This window comes from Rhinopithecus bieti, unplaced genomic scaffold, assembly GCF_001698545.2.
Source record: "Rhinopithecus bieti isolate Rb0 unplaced genomic scaffold, ASM169854v2 scaffold_19482, whole genome shotgun sequence".
Taxonomy (NCBI): Eukaryota; Metazoa; Chordata; class Mammalia; order Primates; family Cercopithecidae; genus Rhinopithecus; species Rhinopithecus bieti.
The window spans coordinates 2,036,707-2,057,757 of NW_016809768.1; the positions used below are offsets into that span (position 1 = coordinate 2,036,707).

The 21,051-nt window shown below is 47.7% G+C and overlaps 1 protein-coding gene across 8 annotated transcripts in view; it reads right to left on the reverse strand.

Moving 5' to 3' along the window:
* AGAP1 (ArfGAP with GTPase domain, ankyrin repeat and PH domain 1) overlaps positions 1–21,051 on the reverse strand; it is a 662,058-nt gene that overhangs the window by 193,017 nt on the left and 447,990 nt on the right. For 4 of the 8 annotated variants that reach the window (XM_017890287.1, XM_017890285.1, XM_017890286.1 and 1 more), the window contains one exon: positions 17,900–18,058. The exons of the other annotated variants lie outside the window; for them this stretch is intronic. In XM_017890287.1, the coding sequence (XP_017745776.1) occupies positions 17,900–18,058 (159 nt within the window). The remainder of the gene's footprint in view (positions 1–17,899; positions 18,059–21,051) is intronic. 8 annotated transcript variants of the gene reach the window in all.

Consider the following 21,051-nt stretch of genomic DNA (forward strand, 5'->3'; position numbering starts at 1 on the left):
TGGCATTTTTCAGCTCCTTGGGAAGAGCACCCCCTGGCCACCGCCCTCTTTTCAAGAGGTATGGCTGCACTTCTTACCAATTCAACTTCATAGTTGTTTCCAGAAAAAAAAAATTATAAAGGAAATGACAGGTTGAGTATCCCTAATCCGAAAATCCGAAATGTTCCAAAAGCTGAAAATTTTTGAGTGCTGAAGTGATGCTAAAAGGAAATGCTCAATGGAGCCCTTCGGATTTTGGATTTTAGCTTTAGGGAGCTCAACCTGCCTGTCTGAAAGAAGAGGCCTTCCTGTATTTGACTGCACATCAGGCACTTTTCAAAAACCTATCGACTCATGCCATGCCTGCCTCACCCAGGGAGAAGGGGCTGGGGCAAGAGAGGATTCAGAGCCTTGCTCCCCATCTGGGCAGGTGAAAATATTCACTGACTATGAAAAATTACAACTTGCTTAATCTAACTAAACTGTAAGTCGTGATATATCCTATTGTGGACAGTGCGTTTATAAATAATTCCAGGTAACACTGGAATGCTGTTGGCTTTACTGGACACGGCATAGGCTTTGCAGAGCCGCACCGTGATTTGATACCTGGCTGCTCTGTACTGAATTGGATCTTCCTGTACACCTGTCATTTTCTTGACTGTGTGGCAAGTGGCAGGATGGGGGCCACGATCCTAGCATTCTCTGTCTTGACACATGCCTCCGCTTGGCTGCTGTGCCCCCACTGTCCCCTCCAAGTCTCAAACACTCGCCTTTGCCTGCCCTTCTCTGTCACGGCCAGCTGAGGACCCCGCTCTAGCACCACAAAGACAGACTCACTGCACTCACTTTTTAAATTAAAGTTTCAAACTAAACATCCCTACTGCCGAAGCGGACGTGGAAATTCTCAAATGTTCACCTCTCAATTTGTGTTTTCATTATGAAATTCGTATTTTAAAATAACTTCATTTAAAACATTTGTAGCCCAGGCGCAGTGGCTCACTCCTATAATGCCAGGGCTTTGGGAGATGAAGGTGGGGGAACACTTAAGCTCAGGAGTTCAAGACCAGCCTGGGCACTACAGTGAAACCCCATCTCTACCAAAATACAAAAAATTAGCTGGGCATGGTGGCATGTGCTGTGGTCCCAGGTTCTTGGGAGGATGAAGTGGGAGGATCCCTTGAGCCCAGGAGGCAGAGTCTGCAGTGAGCTGAGATCGTGCCACTGCAGTCTGCCTAAGTGACAGACTGAGACTCTGTCTCTAAGACAAAAAATAAAATAAAATAAAATAAAAACCCTGCACATTTTTAGATAAGTATGTACTTATTACTAAAAGCTGAAACGGAACAGGTAAAACTTCCCAGGAAAACAGGTAAAACTTCCCATGAGTCCCCTGCCCTCTTCATTTGCTCCATATATCGCATGCCAGATCCTCCTCACCCGCACAAGTTATTTAAATTCTTTAGGACTTGAGCAAGTTATTCAAATTATTTACGACTCAGTTTAATCATTTGAAAATGAGGATAATAGTACCACCTCAGAGAACTTCAGTGTAGACGTAACAAATAGTGCCTATAAAGCATTGAATCCAGGGCTTAGACACTGGCAAACAGTAACGTTCAGCTGCTCATTCTACCACCTAATACTTAGAAAAATCACTCAAGAGAGGCTGACTGTGCCTCTACTGATGAAGACATTGTTCTAGGCTTTGAGAATAGAGGCAAACAAGACAGTCCCTCCCTTTAAGAAGCTTAAATTCTGGTGTGTGTGTTGGGGGGTAGATGACAGATCAGAAAATGGATCCAGCAGTCCCACTACTGGGTATCTACCCAGAGGAAAATAAGTCATTATACAAAAAGACACTTGTACACACATGTTTATAGCAGCACAAATTTGCAACTGCAAAAATACAGAACCAGTCCAAATGCCCATCAATCAACGAGTGGATAAAGAAAATGTTATATATATAAATGTTATATATATATAAAATTATGGAATACTACTCAGCCATAAAAAGGAACAAAATAATGGCATTTGCAGCAACCTAGGCAGATGTGGAGACCATTATTCCAAGTGAAGTAACTCAGGAATGGCAAACCAAACATGGTATGCTCTCCCTCATAAATAGGAGCTAAGCTATGAGGATGCAAAGGCGTAAGAGTGATACAACGGACTCTGGGGACTCAGGTGAAAGGGTGGGAGGGGCTGAGGGATAAAAGACTACACACTGGGTACAGTATACACTGCTCGGGTGATGGGTGCACCAAAATCTCAGAAACCAGCACTAAAGAACTTATCCATATAACCAAATACTACCTGTTCCCCAAAAGCCTACTGAACTCAAAATAAAAACCAGAAAAAAAGAATCAGATTTCAATCAGCTAAATAAAATATCTATATATAATATTTTTAAAAAAGAAAGGAGTAGAGGACAAAGGTTGTTAGAAGGTGAGTGGTGGCATGGAGAAGTAAGGTGGGGAAGAAGGACATGGACAAGTTAAAACGGGTCAGAAACGTCTCATGGTGAAGGTGGTATTTGGTGGACATGAGGGTGGGGAGGGGTTCCCATGCACAGCTGGTGAAAAGGCACTGGGGTGGCAGGGATATGCCTGGCTTGGCAGAGGGGCAGGACCACACAGTGCTGCTTCCCTCCTGGTTCTTAGAACAATGACACCTGATGATTTCAATGGCCAGCTTTCCAAGCTACTACATAGAAAGCAGCATGGAATGGCTGCACAGCCTCCCGTGGAGGGGCCCCCAGTCCCCTACTGCTGGACATGGAGATTGTTTCTAGTTTCTGAACTGTTTCCAGAGACTGTGGAAATTTAACATATTTATACTTATTTTCTTTTAAATGGCATTAAGTACATGAAAATATTCTATGACATGGAAAATTTTAATGAACATATTGTATGTTTAAGTGGAAAAAGCCTGGCTGGGCGCAGTAGCTTCCACCTGTAATCCCAGCACTTTGGGAGGCCAAGGCAAGTGGATCACCTGAGGTCAGGAGAATCGCTTGAACCTGGGAGGTAGAGGTTGCAGTGAGCTGAGATCGCACCACTGCACTCCAGCCTGGCTGACAGAACGAGACTCTGTCTCAAAAAAACCAAAAAACCAAAAAAACCAAAAAAACAAAAAAAGGAAAAAAGCCTATTATGATCCAATCCCCTTTGGGGGAATAACCAAATAACCACACACACACAAACTGGAAGGGTATACACCCGCAAAATTAACAGCTTTGTTTAGGACTGAGTTTTCTAGAAACCAAAGAGCTTATCTGCATTTTAAATGTTTCTAAAATGTTTTTAAATTAGGGGAAAAGCGCATCATTTGGATCTGTGTCTCCGCCCAGATCTCACGTCAAATTGTCATCCCCAGTGCTGGAGGTGGGGCCTGGTGGGAGGTGACTGGATCATGGGGGCAGAGTTCCCCCTCGATGTCGGTCTCATGAGATCTGGTCACTTGAAATTGTGCGGCAAGTTCCCTCATACCGCCCCCCCGCCGCCAGCCATGTGAAGTGCGGGGTCCCCCTCTGCCTTCTGCCATGATGGTAAGTTTCCCCAGGCACCTTCCAGAAGCCAAGCGGACGCCAACATCACATTTCCCATACAGCGTGTGGAACAATGAGCCAACAAAACCTCTTGCCTTTATAAATTGCCCAGTCTCAGGTGTTTATTTATAGCAGTGTGAGAACAGATTCATACAGGTACACACTCCCAAATCTAACAGCTTTGTGTAGGACGGAGTTTTTTTAGAAACCAAAAAGCTTAATTGCATTTTAAATGTTTCTAAAATTTATGTTTTTTTATTACAGGAAAATGCAAAGGTATTATTGTAAAATCAGCAAAGAGAAATGGTAGGTAACCCATATGCTGGAAGAAAAAGGCAGACTTGTAAAAACGGGCTGAAATATGCGCAACAGACACCAACATTCTGCTGCCCTCCAGCCACGCACTGTGGCCTCCATTTACTGGTGGGACTTGTCCACTAGCGCACACGTTAACCATGCTTCTGTAATGAAGGAATTTTAAAAATGAAAAGCTTCACAAAACACAATTTTAGGAAAAGAGAAAAGTTGTTTAAAAGGACAAATAATTTCTTTTTTAAAAAATTAATTGTCAGGAACTTGGATTAGCAAGATTTGATCAATAACCCTTTGGTTTACAACGTTGCCACCGTCCCCCAGGAGGAAGCCCTACGTAAAAGCCAGGTGCCGGTCCAGGTAATAACCCAAACCTTGACTGCTTCAGAAGGTGGTGTAAGATGATAATTTTTCCAGAACGTGTGGTCGGAATGGATGCTGCAGCCTCACAAATCTCATCTGGGGGCCTGACCCGCCTGTCTTGCTGTCGCTGCCACTGCCTCCTGATTGATGAGGGCCTGACGTGCCCCCGGACTCCAATTCCCCTCATACCACCCCCATAAAGGCTCTCGCAAAGAGACACTGACGTGGTGCCTCTGGACACAGCCTTTCCTGAACATTTGGATGTTGAGGAAAGCAACAGCCAGCCAGATGATTTCAGATGTATTACTCTGGGGGAATGGAGATACTTATTTCACTTTCTGCATTAATACGAAGCTTGGTAATAGAACAAAGAATGGGTCAACGGCTGGTTTAAAGTTGAGTTTCCCCACTTGGGAAAGTAAGCTTCAAATGTGGAAGTACATAAAGAATTTGGAAGTAGATGGAATTTTCTGATTCTATTTCACGTAGGAAGTAATTCTTAAGTGGTATGCTTACCCAGTTATAATTTCAAAATCCAGCAAAGGACTATTTATCTACAGACATCATAAAAATAGAGTACCGAAAAAGATAACTGGTAAGGTTGTTAACCTGATGAATGTTCAGAGAGCAAGTCTCCTCCTAGAGCTGAATTCTTGAACTATGACCGGATGGAATGATCATGTGTGAGAACAGTGTGATGTACTTACCGATAATCTGAAGCCCCTCATTCTGTTTTCTCTATGTAATTATAATTGTTGCCTGTAAATATGTATATTATTTAACAGGATCTGAAATATACATAGAAGCATCTCCTTGCAAATGTAGTTAAGATTTTAAAAATCCCACTGCAGAGAGAATGTAGCAATTAAAATAGCATTTATAACTAAATATGTTTAAAATGTTTCTTCTCATATGAAAGAGTAAAATTTTAAGTCATTTAAAATCACCATCTGCTTCTGTGATATAAAATTTTTAGTATCATTGTATAATTAATATTAATATCACTTTCTGTTAATAACCTTATCTGTCACGTAATAAAGCCAAGATGTAACATGATATGTTCATTGAAAGACATTTAAGAGTGCAAAACCAAAGTAACATACACATCCTAAAGGAGAAGCTGCACAGTGGGCTTGCTCAGTCACACCCCACCCTCTGTCACCCGTCCTTGGCTGTCTCTCGAGCTAGCCATGTTACAACCATCTTATAACAACTTGTTCGTTTTAAATACCTCTCTTCTTCAACACTCGCTTCTTCCATGCCTTTCTTTCTCCTTGATACCCCCCACCCCCGCCAAATTTTAAGCGACCAGGCACGGTGACTCATGCCTGTAATCCCAGCACTTTGGGAGGCCAAGGAGGATCACCTGAGGTCAGGAGTTCGAGACCAGCCTGGCCAACATGGCGAAACCCCGTCTCCACCAAAAACACAAAAATTAGCCAGGCATAGTGGCATGCGGCTGTAATCCCAGCTAGTTGGGAGGCTGAGGCAGGAGAATTACTTGAACCTGGAAGTGAGCCAAGATCGTGCCACTGCACTCTAGCCTGGGAGACAAGGCTGAAACTCTGTCTCAAAAAAAAAAAAAAAAAAAAAAAAAAAAGCCCTTTAGATCTTTGCCTTTTGCATGTGTTTATAAAATCTACAAAAGGCAGTAAGGGAGGAAATGAGAAAAATTTGACCAATTTTATTTGAATAGTTGACAAAGTCACCAGGGAGACAGTACGATTGAGGTTTCTTAACCTGTTGGCTTCCTAGGTTGTGCCACTGAGCAAACCACAGAAATACAAAGCAAATATTTTCCTGTCCCAAGAGTGGTATAAAGTCATGTGGAAAAAAAGTCCTGTATTGCTTAAAAATGTACATTATAAAATCAGACCTTCTAATGTTGAGAACACAAAAGATCACAAAGTTTTCTTTCCAGTTGGAGAAGCAGCACATATTATTTGGCAAATATTCAAATATATGTGCCTCTTAAGTAGCTGGGACTACAGACACACAACACCAGGCCCAGCTATTTAAATGAATTTTTTTAGTAGAGATAGGGTCTCTCCATGTTGCCCAGGTTGGTCTCAAACTGACAAATCTTTCTGTGCTGTACTACCTATTCATAATTTGAAGCTAGGGTAGTCAATGATGCTTTCTATCTTTAAAAGTCCCCTGAAATTCAAAATTTGCATCTGCAAACATGGGGACTAAAAAAATTAATAAAACGCTACATAATTTCGTAAAATTTTAGATTTCTGTATGCTAGGAAATTTTTAAAATGTAAGTTTTTTTTTTTTTTTTTTTTTTTGGGCGGGGTTTTGCTCTTTTACCCAGGTTGGAGTGCAACGGTGCGATCTCTGCTCACCACAACCTCTGCCTCCCAGGTTCAAGCAATTCTCCTGCCTCAGCCTCCTGAGTAGCTGGGATTACAGGTATGCACCACCAGGCCCAGCTAATTTTGTATTTTTAGTATAGACGGGGTTTCTCCATGTTGGTCAGGCTGGTCTTGAACTCCTGACCTCAGGTGATCTGCCCGCCTTGGCCTCCCAAACTGCTGGGATTACAGGTGTGAGCCACTGCGCCCGGCCTAAAATGTAAGTTAATGACACATTGTTGCCTTGAGGCCAATGAGAAGTGACCTGACTAAAAACTGGGCCAAGCAAATGAGAAAGGAACCAAGGAACGAGATGCAAATTTCAGTGACGGCTCTACCTGCGGCTCCTGGACTTCTGGAACCAGGGGAATTGTGGGTTGTCTGCAGTGAGCCCACTCTGCTCTCGATTAACCCAGCCTGGCATAACCTGTCTACATAGCAGACGATAACCCAGGCTGACTCAAGAGGGATCTTTTCAGATCACATTCCTCTCCTCCCTAGGAGACGATGAGAGTAGTCATGGCTGGGGATATGAGCTTGGGTACCTTCAGTCCAGAGGAACAGGCAGGCCTATATCAAGAGGAGTGCAGGGAGGGTGGGAGAGAGCTGAGTTCTGGGCCACATCCACTAGGGCATTCTGCTGGCTCAGCCTCACGGGCAATCCTTTTTAGAATCCTTTTCCTCACTCTTCCTGACTGGGTTGGAACCTTCCTTTCTTCCTCCGTGCCTCACCTTCAGTGGCTGCCCTTCTCACCCCCCCACCACAAAGCTCCATAGCCGCTCATACCCTTCCCTTTGCGTGGATCCCACACCCTTTAGCCTACTGAGTTCTTGGCAGCATCTGTTGAACTGGACCCACTGATGCGTCCATCCTCTCTGGGGTCACTTTCCAGTGTACCCTGGGACACCACTGCACATGATAAAGTGCTAGTTATATGTTTGTCAAATGAACAGAACGAACGACAAACAGATACGTTGCTGTGATGGTCTCAGTTGAAAACACGCTTAGTAATTCACACACTCATGCATGCACGCCTTGACTTCAGAACGCGAACGGATGCCTCGCACCTGCTCACCCTCATTTTACTTTTCACCACCTGACAAAGCAGATTTCAATTTGTTTCCTTAGTGATGATCTGTCGGTTCTTCTTTTGCAACTAGAGAGACCTGGGAACTCCGTTTGGATTCCTGCTCCACTCCCAGGGCCAGGGCAGTGGGTGGCCACCAGTGGTCAATAAATACTTGCGGACTAAATGAAGTTACATATGAAATAACTGCTGTGAAATGTACCTAATCTACATAATCCCTATTAATTTACACCACTGACTTTACTTATGATTCAGGAACAGGCTAAGATGATCCAAGGCAGGAAACCCAGTTTCCACTCTAACTACTGATACTAATTTAAGAACCTGTTGCTGAGACTGCTGCCAGTGTTTTCTGCCATAAACTGTATACACGGTGACCAACATGCTCAGTCTTAAGGGGCACTAGCACTGGTTCTCTGTTAAGAACCAGTTTCTAAAGCAATATGCAAAGCATTAAGATACTTAATCTTAAAAATTCAAAAAATTATATCATATAAAACTGGTGGGAGCCTTGGAGCTCATTTCGCAAGTCTAATAAAATACACCAAGCCACCCGCCCCTGCCACCACTTGGACGATTGCTATTTGGGGATGCCATTCAAGTGTGCTCACTAACTCAGCATAATTCCTGTGCAATGACATTGTGATGACGGGCTGGGCACAGCTCCAGGTAGTCAAGAAAGTGGAGACAGACAAGACCCTGAAGCCCCCCTTTCTGGTGGAGTTAGAATTCTTGCAGAAGACACATAAGCAAACAGGATCATTTCGGATAGTGACAGACGCTAGAAAAACCATACAAGATGACAGGGGCAGGATGACCGCTAGTGACGGGGTAGGAGTCAAACAAGAATGTGCCCAGAGTAAGTCAAGCCACAACACTTGCTGAGAAAGACAATAAAAGTCTGGGTAACCTCGCAGAACGGGATGGAGAGGGGTTGTCTGCAGCGATGTGCACATGCTGGACCCGACGTCTGGGAGGAAGCCTGAACCATTTGGTGGATGACTCATCCCAGATCTCAGCAGAGCAGCCGGCTGGAGCCGTGGAGAGGCCGTCAAGAAACAGGGGTCAGACCAGCTGGGGCCTTGCCAGCCAGAAATCAAGAATTGAGAATATATTCCATGGCAGTGGGAAGCCACTGGAGTGGGTGTGGGGAGTGGCAATCTGGCTCACGTTTTGTTTTTTTAAAAGGTGAATCTGGCTGCAGAGAGAGAGGACTTCTGGGAAGTAAGAATGACAGGCCAGAGATAAGTTACGACTGATGCAGCAGAAGGACTGGGGGAACACAGAGGAGGTGGAGGTACGGGGCACGGGGCAGACCCAGCTTGTATTCTTGGAGGTCAAGTGGAGGGAACCAAGCAAATGAACAGACTGTGAGGTGAGGCCAAGGGAGGGTGTGCACATGACGCTTTGGGTGTGTCTTTAGCTATCGGGAGGATAGATGGTGAAAAGGTGGGTGAGAAACAGACGCTCTGGATGAAAGCTGGAGTTCTTCAAACACGCTGAGCACGAGCCTCCCAACTGCCTTCCACAAGTAGGCATTTGGTTACCTGCGTTCGATGCGGAGAGAGCGGTCATGGCTGGGGTGTGAACTTGGGTATCTTCTGGTCTAGAGGAATGGGCAGGCCTAGTTCAAGAGGAGTGCAGGGAGGATAGGAGAGAGCTGAGTTCTGGGCCACATCCATCACCTGAGGTCTGGTGGTAAAAGGAGGATGACACAGGGGGCAGCCAGAGAGCAGCAGGAGAAACCCGTGTCTATCTTCAGAGAAGCCCAGAGGAGAGAGGGTTTCAAGCAAGACGGGGAGTCAGCAGGGCTTCCACTACGAAGATGACCACGGGAACCAAGGAGCGCTCCCGGGACTGATGCGGATGAGAGCAGTGTTGGAGGGTGCTGGCCTGATGACACATGGGAGAGGGTCGAAGAGAACGTGGGTGGTAGCTGGGGACAGAGGAGTGTCCTGGAATGTATGGTGAGAAGGAAAGTAGGAGGAGAGTCGGAAACTGCAGAGGGCCATGGTGCTAGGCTGAGCGATGGCCGAGCAGGTGTGTAAGCTGAAAGCAGTGATCCAATATCCGGGAGAAACCGCTGGGACAGGAGAGGGTGTCCGCAGAAGGAGAGTCCTTTGGAAGACGAGAGGTGATGGGTTCAGAGGTGGAAGGGATGCCCTACCTCATGTCCAAGCAGGAACAGATCACACATGGTGGCTCCACAGGCTGGAGAGGCATATGGGTTTTGGCATGGGAGAGACACAGGCACCTTCCGCCATTTCATTGGGAAAGGAGGCAGACGGCCTTCAGGCAAGGGAGAGGAAAGCAGAGATGCCAGAGGAGAAAGCTGGAAACAGTCACTGGGAACTGTCTCACTGCATCATACTACTTGGTGTCAAAAAGATGTCTTTCCTGCAACTCCTACCCGTTGCTCCCAGTTCAACTCTCTAGGTTTACACAGAATCAGGATCAGATTTTGTCCTATGACCACCAGTCACACACATCATTCAGGTCCCTCTGAAAGAGCTTCTCAACTCTGGTTGCGTATCTCAAACCCCTGGGGGACATTCCACTGCTAGGGCTCCATCCCAGACCAAATGGACTAGATCTCTAGCTGTTGGTCCCAGGAACAAACTTTTAAGAAATCGCCACCAAGAATATAATGGGCAGCCATTGGACAACGCCTTCCCGAGAGGCTCCTCCGGCCTCCCAGGTTTTCAGCCACGCTGGCTGCTGAGGGTTTCAGGCCCCTCCCTCCATCCCGGCCTCCGCTTCATGTGCTTCCCAGTCTGCCTATGTCTTTCTCAAAATGTGGCCCCCGAAAGGATCCTCGGAGCCCAGTGAGACGTTCACAACCTCTCTCGTCCTTAGTGTGGAATGTTAAGTCTTGAAAGCACTTCTGCAGACAAACCACATCCAGGCCTTCCCCACCAGGGTCCGGTACTCCTATTCCATTATCTGTAAAGTTGGTTTATGGAGCCTGAATTCAAGATTTTATCTGTTTCACTTTGTTAGTTTTGACCCATTTTGTAGTCTCTAAATCTGGAGATTTCAATGTAGATTATGTCTCAGCTTGTGGCATCCACACATCTGATGGCCTCACCCTCCCTGTCCTCACACACACAGCGGAGGGACACGCTGAGCACCCAGTGTTCTTGGAGGCGGTCGGGGGGGCAGGGGAACAGCTTAGTGACAATTACGACACAGCCTGTTTGAATCTAGCCTTGCCCGCTGACCTGCTGCTGCAATAGGCCCAACTGCCCTCTGCTCCTGCTTCCTCATCTAAAATGGGGAAGTCTCTGGCGCTCATCTCCTGGGGGCCTGTGCCCGGCAAGCAGCGAGTTCCACGAATGTCACATCACGTCAACGCTGGTGGCAGAAGGACTGCTGCTGAAGCAGCCGTGGCCCCAGGCGGATGCTCTGAGAAGCGGTGTGGAAAGCACCTTGAGGACCAGGCACTGCCCTGGATTGGCTGCAGTAACCCTCTTGTAAACCAGAAACTGGTTTTCCCTTCTTTGGGAAGGATTCTTACCGAGTTACGGTGCAATGCAGCAACCGCAGCTGGAAGGGGCCACGGAAGCAAAACCTTCATTGCCCAGATTGGGGCTTCCTGACCATGGCACTGCTGGTGTTTTGGGCTGAATAACTGTCGGCTGTCGGGGGCTGGCCTCTACACCACGGCACACTCAGCAGCGCCCTGGTGGCTTCTACCCACTAGCTTCCAGTAGCATCACCCTCCTGTACGTGACAACCAAGAACGCCTTGAGACATCACGAACTGTCCCAGGGAGACAAAATCACCCCTGGTCGGGAGCCCTGGAATAGAGGAAGATACGCCGAAGGCCAGGGGACTAAGAAGTCTGGTCCAGGCACTACAGCAACTATCAACAATATCCTTCTCTACTCCCTGTTTACGAGGATTTCTAGAATTTTTTTTTTTTGCCTTGCAACAACATAAGGATTTCTGGTCTTCGGGCATGAAATGCGCTGCCCCCGTTTGGTTTTGATCACGGGGCAGCATTTCACTGTCCTCTGTTTCCCCTGGTCAGCGGCTACTGCTGAAAATAGCTGATAGGAAGGAACTAAGGAGACAAAGTACAAAGTTACAACATTCTGATTGGGAGGAAAAAAAAAATCCACCTTTCACCCCCTGTGTCCAGTTACCCCAGGACGCTTCTGCCTGCTCCTCGGCCACATGCAGAGATAGGAAAGCAGGCTCCGAGCACAGAAGGGAGCGGGGTCAGCCTTTTAATTAGGCCGGCCAGCCTGGCGAGCCGAGCAGCCCCCCGGCGGTGAGGCAGGGAGTGCCCAGCTTTGAGAGATGAGAGCCCAGGGGCCTTTAACACTGAGCTAAGCTGAAGGTTGATGACAACCCCCAGGGAAGGCTTTTGAATGCCAGCCAAGATTTGGGAAGAATTGATAAAGGAAACTTCAGCATCAGGGAGAGAAGACAAAATGTCGATCCATCTTAGAATGTATTTCCTTGAAAAGCAAGTGCTATCAAAAGACAAACAATTTTTATGATACAATGTTTTAGTACTAAGCATGCGTTTCTCCTTTAAAAAAAAAATAGCAGAGGGGAATGATTATAAGCTTTGAAATCAGAAAGACCTGGGTTTGAATGTTGGCTAATTATGGTAAGTATGGTCTTGGTTTCTCAGCCTTTTGGAAGCTCAGTTATCAGGCACAGATGATGATCCCCAGGAAAACGAGTGTTAGGTGTGAAGGTCACCACAGGGGAGGCAGTCAACACATGTACTTCCTCCTTTCTACGCTTCATTGACCCCCTCCCATCAAAGAAGCTTCCAGGTCAGAGACCGGCAGTATCACATTACCGCCGCCTGCTGGTCATGCACTAAAATTGTCAGTATAACATCCAAAAAGAGAAAAAAAAATGCTCCAATTATAAAGATAAAAATTGATGAACGGTGTGGACATGCTTGCTGGAAAGTGTGGTTCAAATGCATTGGCTCCAAAAGGAAGTGTGGGACGGACAGCTTCCGAAGCTGAAACTCGTGTTTCGAACCCCCATCATCAAAACTGACGTGCAAAACATTTTTATAATGAGAAAAGACATTTAAAAGTTGGCAAAAACTCAAATGCTTTCCATTGAGGATCAGCTGCTTTACAACCACAGAGTCTGCTGAAAAGACACAATGATTACATGGCCAGAAGGAAACAGGGACCAGAGCATACACACGCACACACACACGTGATGCACTCCTTCCACGTGGAAGATGGATATGGTGTTTGTGCTCGATGGTGACAAGGCCGCATGGTGGCCTGGGGGAGGCCAAGGGAAGTGAGGCCCAAGAGCCACACGGAAGAGTCATGTGAAGAAATCCAATATTAACAGTGATGGCCAGTCGGTGTGGCAGAAGATAAACTGTTGGACTGAAGCAATCGGGGATGGGGTGGAGCTATCAGAAGAACCTGACAGCCCAGGGCTGGGGGAGCGAGGCTGCCACGGCAACAGCATCAGCCGAGGCCACCAGCTGAGGCTGGCCCAGGCAGGAGCCAGCGGGGAGGGCTGGCCAGGCTCACCCAGGTACTCAGGAGGTAGGCAGGCAGGTAAGCGCTCTGGCCCTGAGGACAGGTGCGATGCATCTTGCCTCGAAGTAAGATAGGACGGCCAAGTATGCTACAAACGACTCCCCCAGGGCCCCTGCTACCCACAGTGATGCTGACTCGTGGCTAACACTTCCAGAGGAAATTACCTATGGAGGAAATGATTAATCAAAAAAAAAGTACAGGCTTCCAGTAAGATTCAAGAGAACCCTCAGCCAATAGTTGTTGCAGAGATAATTGTTCTGAATCTATCAATAAAGCAAAGCTGCCCCTTCATTGACTGCAAACACCAATTTCTTTCACCCAGGATTATAAGTTGGTGTTCACGGGCTCACTACTGCCATTACGGTGATAAACAGTTTAAACCACAACAGGATCTGACATGTAGATCAATTCTGGGTCCATAAAGAATCTACACAAGAGGTTGCAGGACAGCAATTTACAGCCACCAGTTTTTATTCTCTCTTGCTGCAAAAATTACTTCTGTCAAACACTTAGAAGAGTGAGAAAAAATGTAAAAAAATTAACTTTTCATGTACTCCTGGAACGGCCTTTTTCAATGCAGAGGCGCAAGATGAATATGTTTCTGCATTTAAAAAATTACACTCGGCAGCATGTGGTGCTCAGCAGAGGAGGGATCCAATCCTCTGTGCTGCCTGCAAGCCAGCAGACGGCAATTTGAAACCCTGAACCGAGCTGTCTGCATTTTCTCTAAGGGCAGATGCGGGTCTCATGTTAGCAACGCCAAATTATATTAGACATTTAATTTTAAACCTCAGGTACTTAAATGTGAAACCTTACAACAGTAATAGTCATAAAGCAGTGGGCATTCCATTTCACAAAATGGATTCTCTTCTTCTTCCCTTAATTTAAGCAGCACCTCCTGTTTTGTAGGTTGCCCCTACAAAGGAATCTATCTAATTAGGAGTTTCTCACAGCTGCTTTAAAGGCAGAAACCCCGGGGGGACTTGTGTGTCTAGAGAGTTCTGAAAAGTTCTCCAGAGCCAAAGTCTTAATTTAGGGTGGAAAGAGGGGCAGAGAAACAGTGAATCCCAGTGTTGTTAGGATTATGATGTTTTAGAATAAGAGTGAGCGACAATGGGAAGCCAAACTTGCCAACACGGGCGTCTGTCTTCCCAAGCTGCTTAGGCTCTCCCCGTTCATTCCTGCTGCTGCACAGAGTGAGCGACTCTGAAATCCAAACCAAAGACTAGGGATGGGGGCAGATACATTTAAAAAGAAAGTGGGGCAGGGGGGACTTAATATGACCTGCAACTTAAGAAGAAAGAACATGACAGAAAGCTCTTAACCATGTTTGTTTCTGCTGTGATTACTTTCTAAGCCCTGCAGCGAAGGTTTATACCAAGACTGAGGCCTTGAAATCCATTCATAAACACGTTTTCTGGAAGTTGTCCATGAGATCCCGTGCCCTGGTGTTCACTAAAAATTGCTGGGGTCTAGCCACTTGACGAATCAGCGCACTGAAGGGGGGAATGACGCGAACCAGAGGGATGCCGGGATGGTGCCCTTGGCGCAGACAGACAAGGATGGGTCCAGCGGGTCTGGGTGGAGCCTGAATTCTGCATCACCAGTCAAATCCCTGGAGCTGGCAGATGCCACGCGGTCCATGGACCAGGCTTTGGGAAGTGAGGACTTACAGCAGTGGTTTCCAAGCTTCAGCATGCCATGTGGTCCCAGAGGGCTTGCTATACACAGGTTGCCTGGTCCCATCCCCTGAGGACTGGATTCAGTGGGACCGACACGGGGCCTGAGAAGGGACATTTCTAAGCAGTTCCCAGGGGTGGCTGCGGCTGCTGCTCCTGGAGGCACACCTTGACATGCAGTGATGTTTGGGGAGCTGAATCGGGCCACCTGAGTTTGAGTCCTGGCCCCTCCCAGGATATGACTTTGAGCAGGTGATACTTAGCCCTTCTGTACCAAAGGCAGCCCCTGGAGAGGGGAGGTAACAACTGGATCGACTCTGTGGCGGTCAAATGAGATTATCTACATAAAGCTCGTGATAAATTGTAGCTCCTACTATTATTATTGTCTCCCTTTTCAAAATATTTTGGGTATTGACATATTATTAATCCTTAGAAAACGCGGGAAACAACCAAGATCCCCATAAAACTGCAGGAATCAAACTTCTGTGCGCCGCTCTGCTGTCGTTCTGGATCTTTGCTCCGTAAAATGTCAGCTCCCAAGTCTGAAAATCAGATGCTAATTTGGCAGCGCTGGGCTCTCAGCACTCATCTCTTCTGGTCTCTCCTCGTTTTTCTGCACCCCAACTATCACCTTTCACTTCACTGTAGCTCGTGGCTATTCCATCTTCCCTTTTCCTCCTCTCTGGGTCTTTGTCCGAAGTGCCCCAATGCTTATAATAACTTCCTCCTGCTGTTTTGCACAAAAAAATCCATCTGGTTCTTTAAGCATGGCTCAAGTTTGATTTTCTTTGGGAAGCTTTCCTTGATCAACCCTATCAATCCTTAAACGACCTGCACAATTTCAGCCCTGGGCTCTCCCTACAGCTCTCCTTCCATGTCCCTCAGCAGGCTGACATCTGGGGCATCCGCTTGCTTGTTTCTTATCTTCTGTGTTCAGGGTTCAAGATTTACGAGGTCAGGGAGCACACTGGTCTTTAATGGACACCCACGTGGGTTAATATGATAGAAATTGCTTTGTGAATAAAAAACTGGCATTCAAGCTTAGGTGACTTTGGACTCGCATGGGTACTGTACAAATGCGTGTGTGCAGACAATGCAGCCTGCTTCTGTGGAAAGAGACTTCCAACCAAACCGAGGCTCTGGAAAGCAGAGTGTCACGACGTGGCAGTGTGGAAACGCCCATCGCACGTACGAACAGCTCAACAGAAAGAGCTACTCGGTAGAGGGAAACTCACCCAGTGAGTCTTTACCAAACAGGTAAGTGTGCAAAAGGAAAATCTGTATAGGATGAATTTTAGATGAATATTTAAAGACCTGTATTACTGGCACCTCAACTACTCTCACTCAGCAAAGGCTGCTTGGTAAGGCAAGGCCTTGTCCGTGTCACCTGTGCACCTGGCTCCAGAAGGCCCAGTGTGCATCTCCCCACACCCTCAAACGTGGCCCGGAGCAAGAACACCTTCACCAGACGGCGGCCACAGAACGAAACGTTATCAAATAGTAATACTCATAGATGACATATCTTTTAAAGTATTTGATAATGAAGTATGTGGACTCTTTGCTCCTCCTAAAGGAACTGTGATAACAGTAGTTCTTCAGTCATGAAGAGCCAAGTGTCCGGTGTTGTGGCACACGCCTAACTACTACGTAAGGGAGGGGAGAACGTGTCCATTGAACAGATGAGAAAACGGAGGCTCATGGAGGTACAGAGGCTCATGCTAGGCTGCCTGGTTGGCACGTGGCGGGGTTTCAGCTGCAGCACACACAGGTCTGATGAAAGGCCGACTACGAGGCCTGCTGGGGCATGCAATGGTTACGAAGGGAGTAAACTGTAGACGGTTAATTTATCCTAACTTCAAACTTCTTGTTTAGGGTTTTCAGGGCTTTCATCGTGATTCCAGATGAGGCAGAGAGCCTTGGAGAGCCCTTGAAGAGGCTGCAGGCAGACCTTTGCTATCTACCAAAGCGCCTTCTTTTGAGGGAAGGAAGAAGCCCCAACGCTGGGGTGGGAATGGGCCAGCTGGGGCAGGCGCGTGACGCTCTGTGTGTCTGCCCCAAGTCACAGGCTTTTCCAGACCCGCAGCGCTATGGCGTGCAGCTGCCTTGCTGACTCCGCGCCTCCTGGCACGGTTTGGAGACGTCTTCCTTTAAGGCTTCTGCTTGGTGGTGTCTGCGGAGCCACTAGAAATAAGGATGATGTTTACCCAAAGCAAATGTCCTGCTGCAGCAGCTGGTGGGTCTACAGGGAAGACCTGATGCTGAATCTTTTAATTAGAACAAATTATGCTAAGATTACTCTAAAACCCTGTCTGATAGTTTACATACAACAGTGGGAATTCCTTTAAATACCGGTGAACAGGCCAGAGACAAAACGCCACAGGCAAACCCTGCTGCAGCCGCCAGGGTGCCCTCCGTGCCGCGTCCTTCACGCTCCACACAGACGGCGAGATCGTTTCCAACGTGCATGCTTGTTCCCCGAAAAGCTGGCTACATTTGTCAAAATAATAATAATAATAACAATAATAATGCCGAAGGAATGTGAAAACTGAGGGATTACAAAGGGGACTCCAGAATTTAGAGGGTACATCAGGAATTCTGGAAAACAGATAAGGAGACTGAATTCACCCTAATGATATAAAACGTGCACTAGTGTAGAAGTGTAGGCCACGCTGTGTAGGGCAGTGTGATTGGGGAGATAAAATCAGATACTATTTATCAGCGCTGCAACCTCTGTCACGTGACTCTGGGTAAGCCACCTGCCCTGTCTGCAGCCTCAGTTTCCAAACTGACCAAATGGGATGACCACCTCCTCCCTGTGCCGAAGAGGAACAGAAGAGATGACGTGGGCAAGACAGCCTAGCAAGGACAAAACGTTCCACAGATGAAAGGCAAGGTGTGAGTCTCTGCTGCAGCCGCCCCACGGGGTGCCGCGCTCCCAGAGGAGCATGAGAGCTTAGGGCGTCCTGTCCAGCCCCCGGCTTACAACGAAGGACCTCGAGGTGGCCGCGGGCCCGTGGGGCTGCGCCCCCTCTTACCACTGCTGATGGCCGAGTTTGCAATGACTGTAGCCTCACTCCACTGGTCGGCACTGGAGACTGAGTAGGAGCGCTGGTGCATGCCGTCGGGTCGGCTGTTGAAGGAGACCAGGCTGATGCCGCTTGCCATCTGAGACCCAGATGCACTAGTGACATTCCCTAGGAATAAACAAGTCAGGTGAACACCACCGCGGACTGCAGACCACAGAAACCAGCGCGAGTTAGTCTACGGGACCCATGCGCTGGCACACAGTGCGCCTTACCACCGAGAGCAGCCCTCGTCCTGCCTGCATGGCAAACGGAAGCGACAGACAGAAGATATTTGGGAGGAATAAAAGGCGGATGCCAATCTTGATGGTGCCTGACAAAGCAATGTGAGGGGACCTCATGCCGCAGATGACTCGCACAGAACAACCCTATACAAAGGCGCAACCCAAGTGCAATCGCAACATCGGGTGGAAGAGAAGACAAAAGACCCAGTCGGTCTCAGCAGAGGCACCGCGATCCGGCAGGCTGGCAAGATGGTGGCTCCAGAAGCCTGGCCGTGTCACCCTATCAACGGAAGAGAAAATGATCACCCATTGAGAGTCAACTGTCTGGTGCCAGAGGATTATTTTCATGGGGAAGCCATACTTTATGATGAACACAAATCAAAGTCCCTAGACACGACACGGAGGAAATGCAGGCTCTTCAACCAGATAAGTTTACTCTTAACCTTGAAAAGACTAAGCAGAGGAAAAATAACCTGCGTGACTTCACAGAGCACACGGGCTGTGATGAAAAATGATTCCATTGTATACTTAATGATTTGAATCAGTTGCTCAACATCAAAATGAATTATTATCTGGTCATACCAATTTTAGACTCAAAAACATAATTAAGTGCCTTTCTCTAAAGCTCAGCCAATCATACCTTGCTGCCAGCGAATTAGTCTGTTAGGTCTGTTTGCAGATCTTCGGAGGTATTAGGGCCTTTTATAAAAAAATTTTCTTCCAATTGTTTTAGTTCAGAACCAACTAAGTTCTAAACTGTCTCAACAGAAGTTTTTCAAAGTGCCGGATTTTATAATAAATACGCAGCCCATATTAGCAGTTCTTAAATCTGGCCAATTACCAGAATTTCCTGTGGAGCTTTTTAAAACTAGAGGCTTCAAAAAATACACATTTTGATTCAGAAGCTCTGGGAATGGGGCTTGGGAAAAGATGCATTTTCAAAAGCACGCCGGTGATCTGGATGAGAAGCCAGAGGCAGGAACCAGGGCTCCCCTCAAACAAGTGGCCTCACTGCGATCCCGTGCAGCACCGGGAAGCCAGGGAATGACGAGCTGAAGCCAGCGTACAAGCCCTACACCCAATCAGCGATTAACAACCATGAGGCGTTTGGCTTTGAAGAATAGAGTTTTGCCTTAAAAAAAGAAAAGATACCTATTTTATGCTGTTGTCTGAACTGAGTACATTCTGAACGTCATAGGCAGGTCTGTTTGATTCCAGAAAAAAGTCCAAAGTGATGGCCCAGGGAGGGAAGGATGGGAAAGCCACAGAGGCTGTGGTCTTCGGGCCTACAGCAGCAGCATTGCCAAGAGGCATGAGAGAAATGCAGAATCCCAGGCCCCACCCACCAACTGCCTCTTAGTAAGATCCCGGGTGATGTGCATGCACATTAATGACAAAAACCACTCCAGCCAGAAAATCACCACCATGAAACGAAAAATCGCAACCAAAACTCCACCACGGCAGACCACTGGCATCCAAGGGGCTCAGGTGGGAGGAGCACAGCACAATGGCTTGGAAGTCTCGGGTCTGGGTTCCCCTGCTTACATGTAGGGTCTTGAGGCAGTTTCTCATGCCCCTAATCCCTGATGTTCTGAGAGCTCCATCTCAGGGCACAGGCGCGCCCTAACGCCCTAGAAATGCACAGCGTCATTTGGAGCTCATATTTTGCATGATGGTGCCATGTGGTGCTCCCACGCTTGCTCCTGCACCAAGCCTCACAGCAGCCTGGGGAGGTGGACCAGGCGTGTGGCATCTTAGAGACGTGGAGGAGCAGCCCAGGGCTGGCAATGTGGCACTAAGGGGAGCACTCACGCTCCTTCCTGTATTCTCCACGTGCCACCATCGAAGCCACCCTGGGGTTGTCCTCTGGGTATCGTGTGCCTCAGCCGGGTCCGTATTACAATAGGACATTCAGACCCCACAGAAGGCGGCATCCGCACAGAGCAGAGGAGACAGTCCCATCTGCAGGATCCCCTCCTGGAGCCTGTGCCCACTGTGTTCCTGCCATACCACTTCTCCGTCCCGCTCTCCTCCTGGGAAGGCACCCATATGGGCTGCACCTGTTGGCTCCAGCACCTTCTAGCTTCTCACTGGGCTCAACCAATAGCGAGCACGGCAGGAATCTAAAGGAGAGAGGAGGGTGAGGGTGGGTGCTGACTCCAGGGCTCCTTCCCCGAGCAGTCGTCTTGCTGGGTGACCCCCTCTCTCCTTGGCCCTTGGTGCCTGCATTGTCCTGTGTGCTTCTCTTCCCCTTCTCTACCTCAATCCCACACAGCCACCTATGGAAGGTACGTTTGGGGAGGAGGCGCCCCCCAAGAGTGGCTGCCGGGCCTTCCTTGGCCTGGTTCCGCTTTTATCATGCGAATTCCGAGCAGACAAAAGGCTTCCAGACACTGCTGACATTGTTAAGGTGGGCGAAAGGACTCCAGAAAGGTGGAAAGGGACAATGACGAGATGCCTGCAAACAGGTGGGGGTGCAGCAGGGGGGACACCTCCCTTGCTGGGACCCTGACTGCCGTGCCAGGCACTTCTGGGCCTCCTCTACCTGCAGGGACACCTGCTGTGTGGGTACGGTGTCAAGGAGCTGATTTCTTCCCCACTGCAATGCCCAATCAGACCCCTGTCAAGTCATTATTAAGCATGCCATCTGTCCACAGGCCTCATTTTATACCAGCTTTAGGCATATAAGGTTCCAACACCTGAAAAACAAGAAAGAATTTCACGATGTCTGTCTGTCCCTCCATCTTTGGGTCGTTGATGACAACATGGCACTCAATACAGCACCACTTCTCTTGCCCCTTCTCCCTGGAGAGTGGTTCTCCGATGACAACCAGGCCTAGAAACCTTCCGGAACAATTCCCTTTAAAAGGCAGAGGAAAG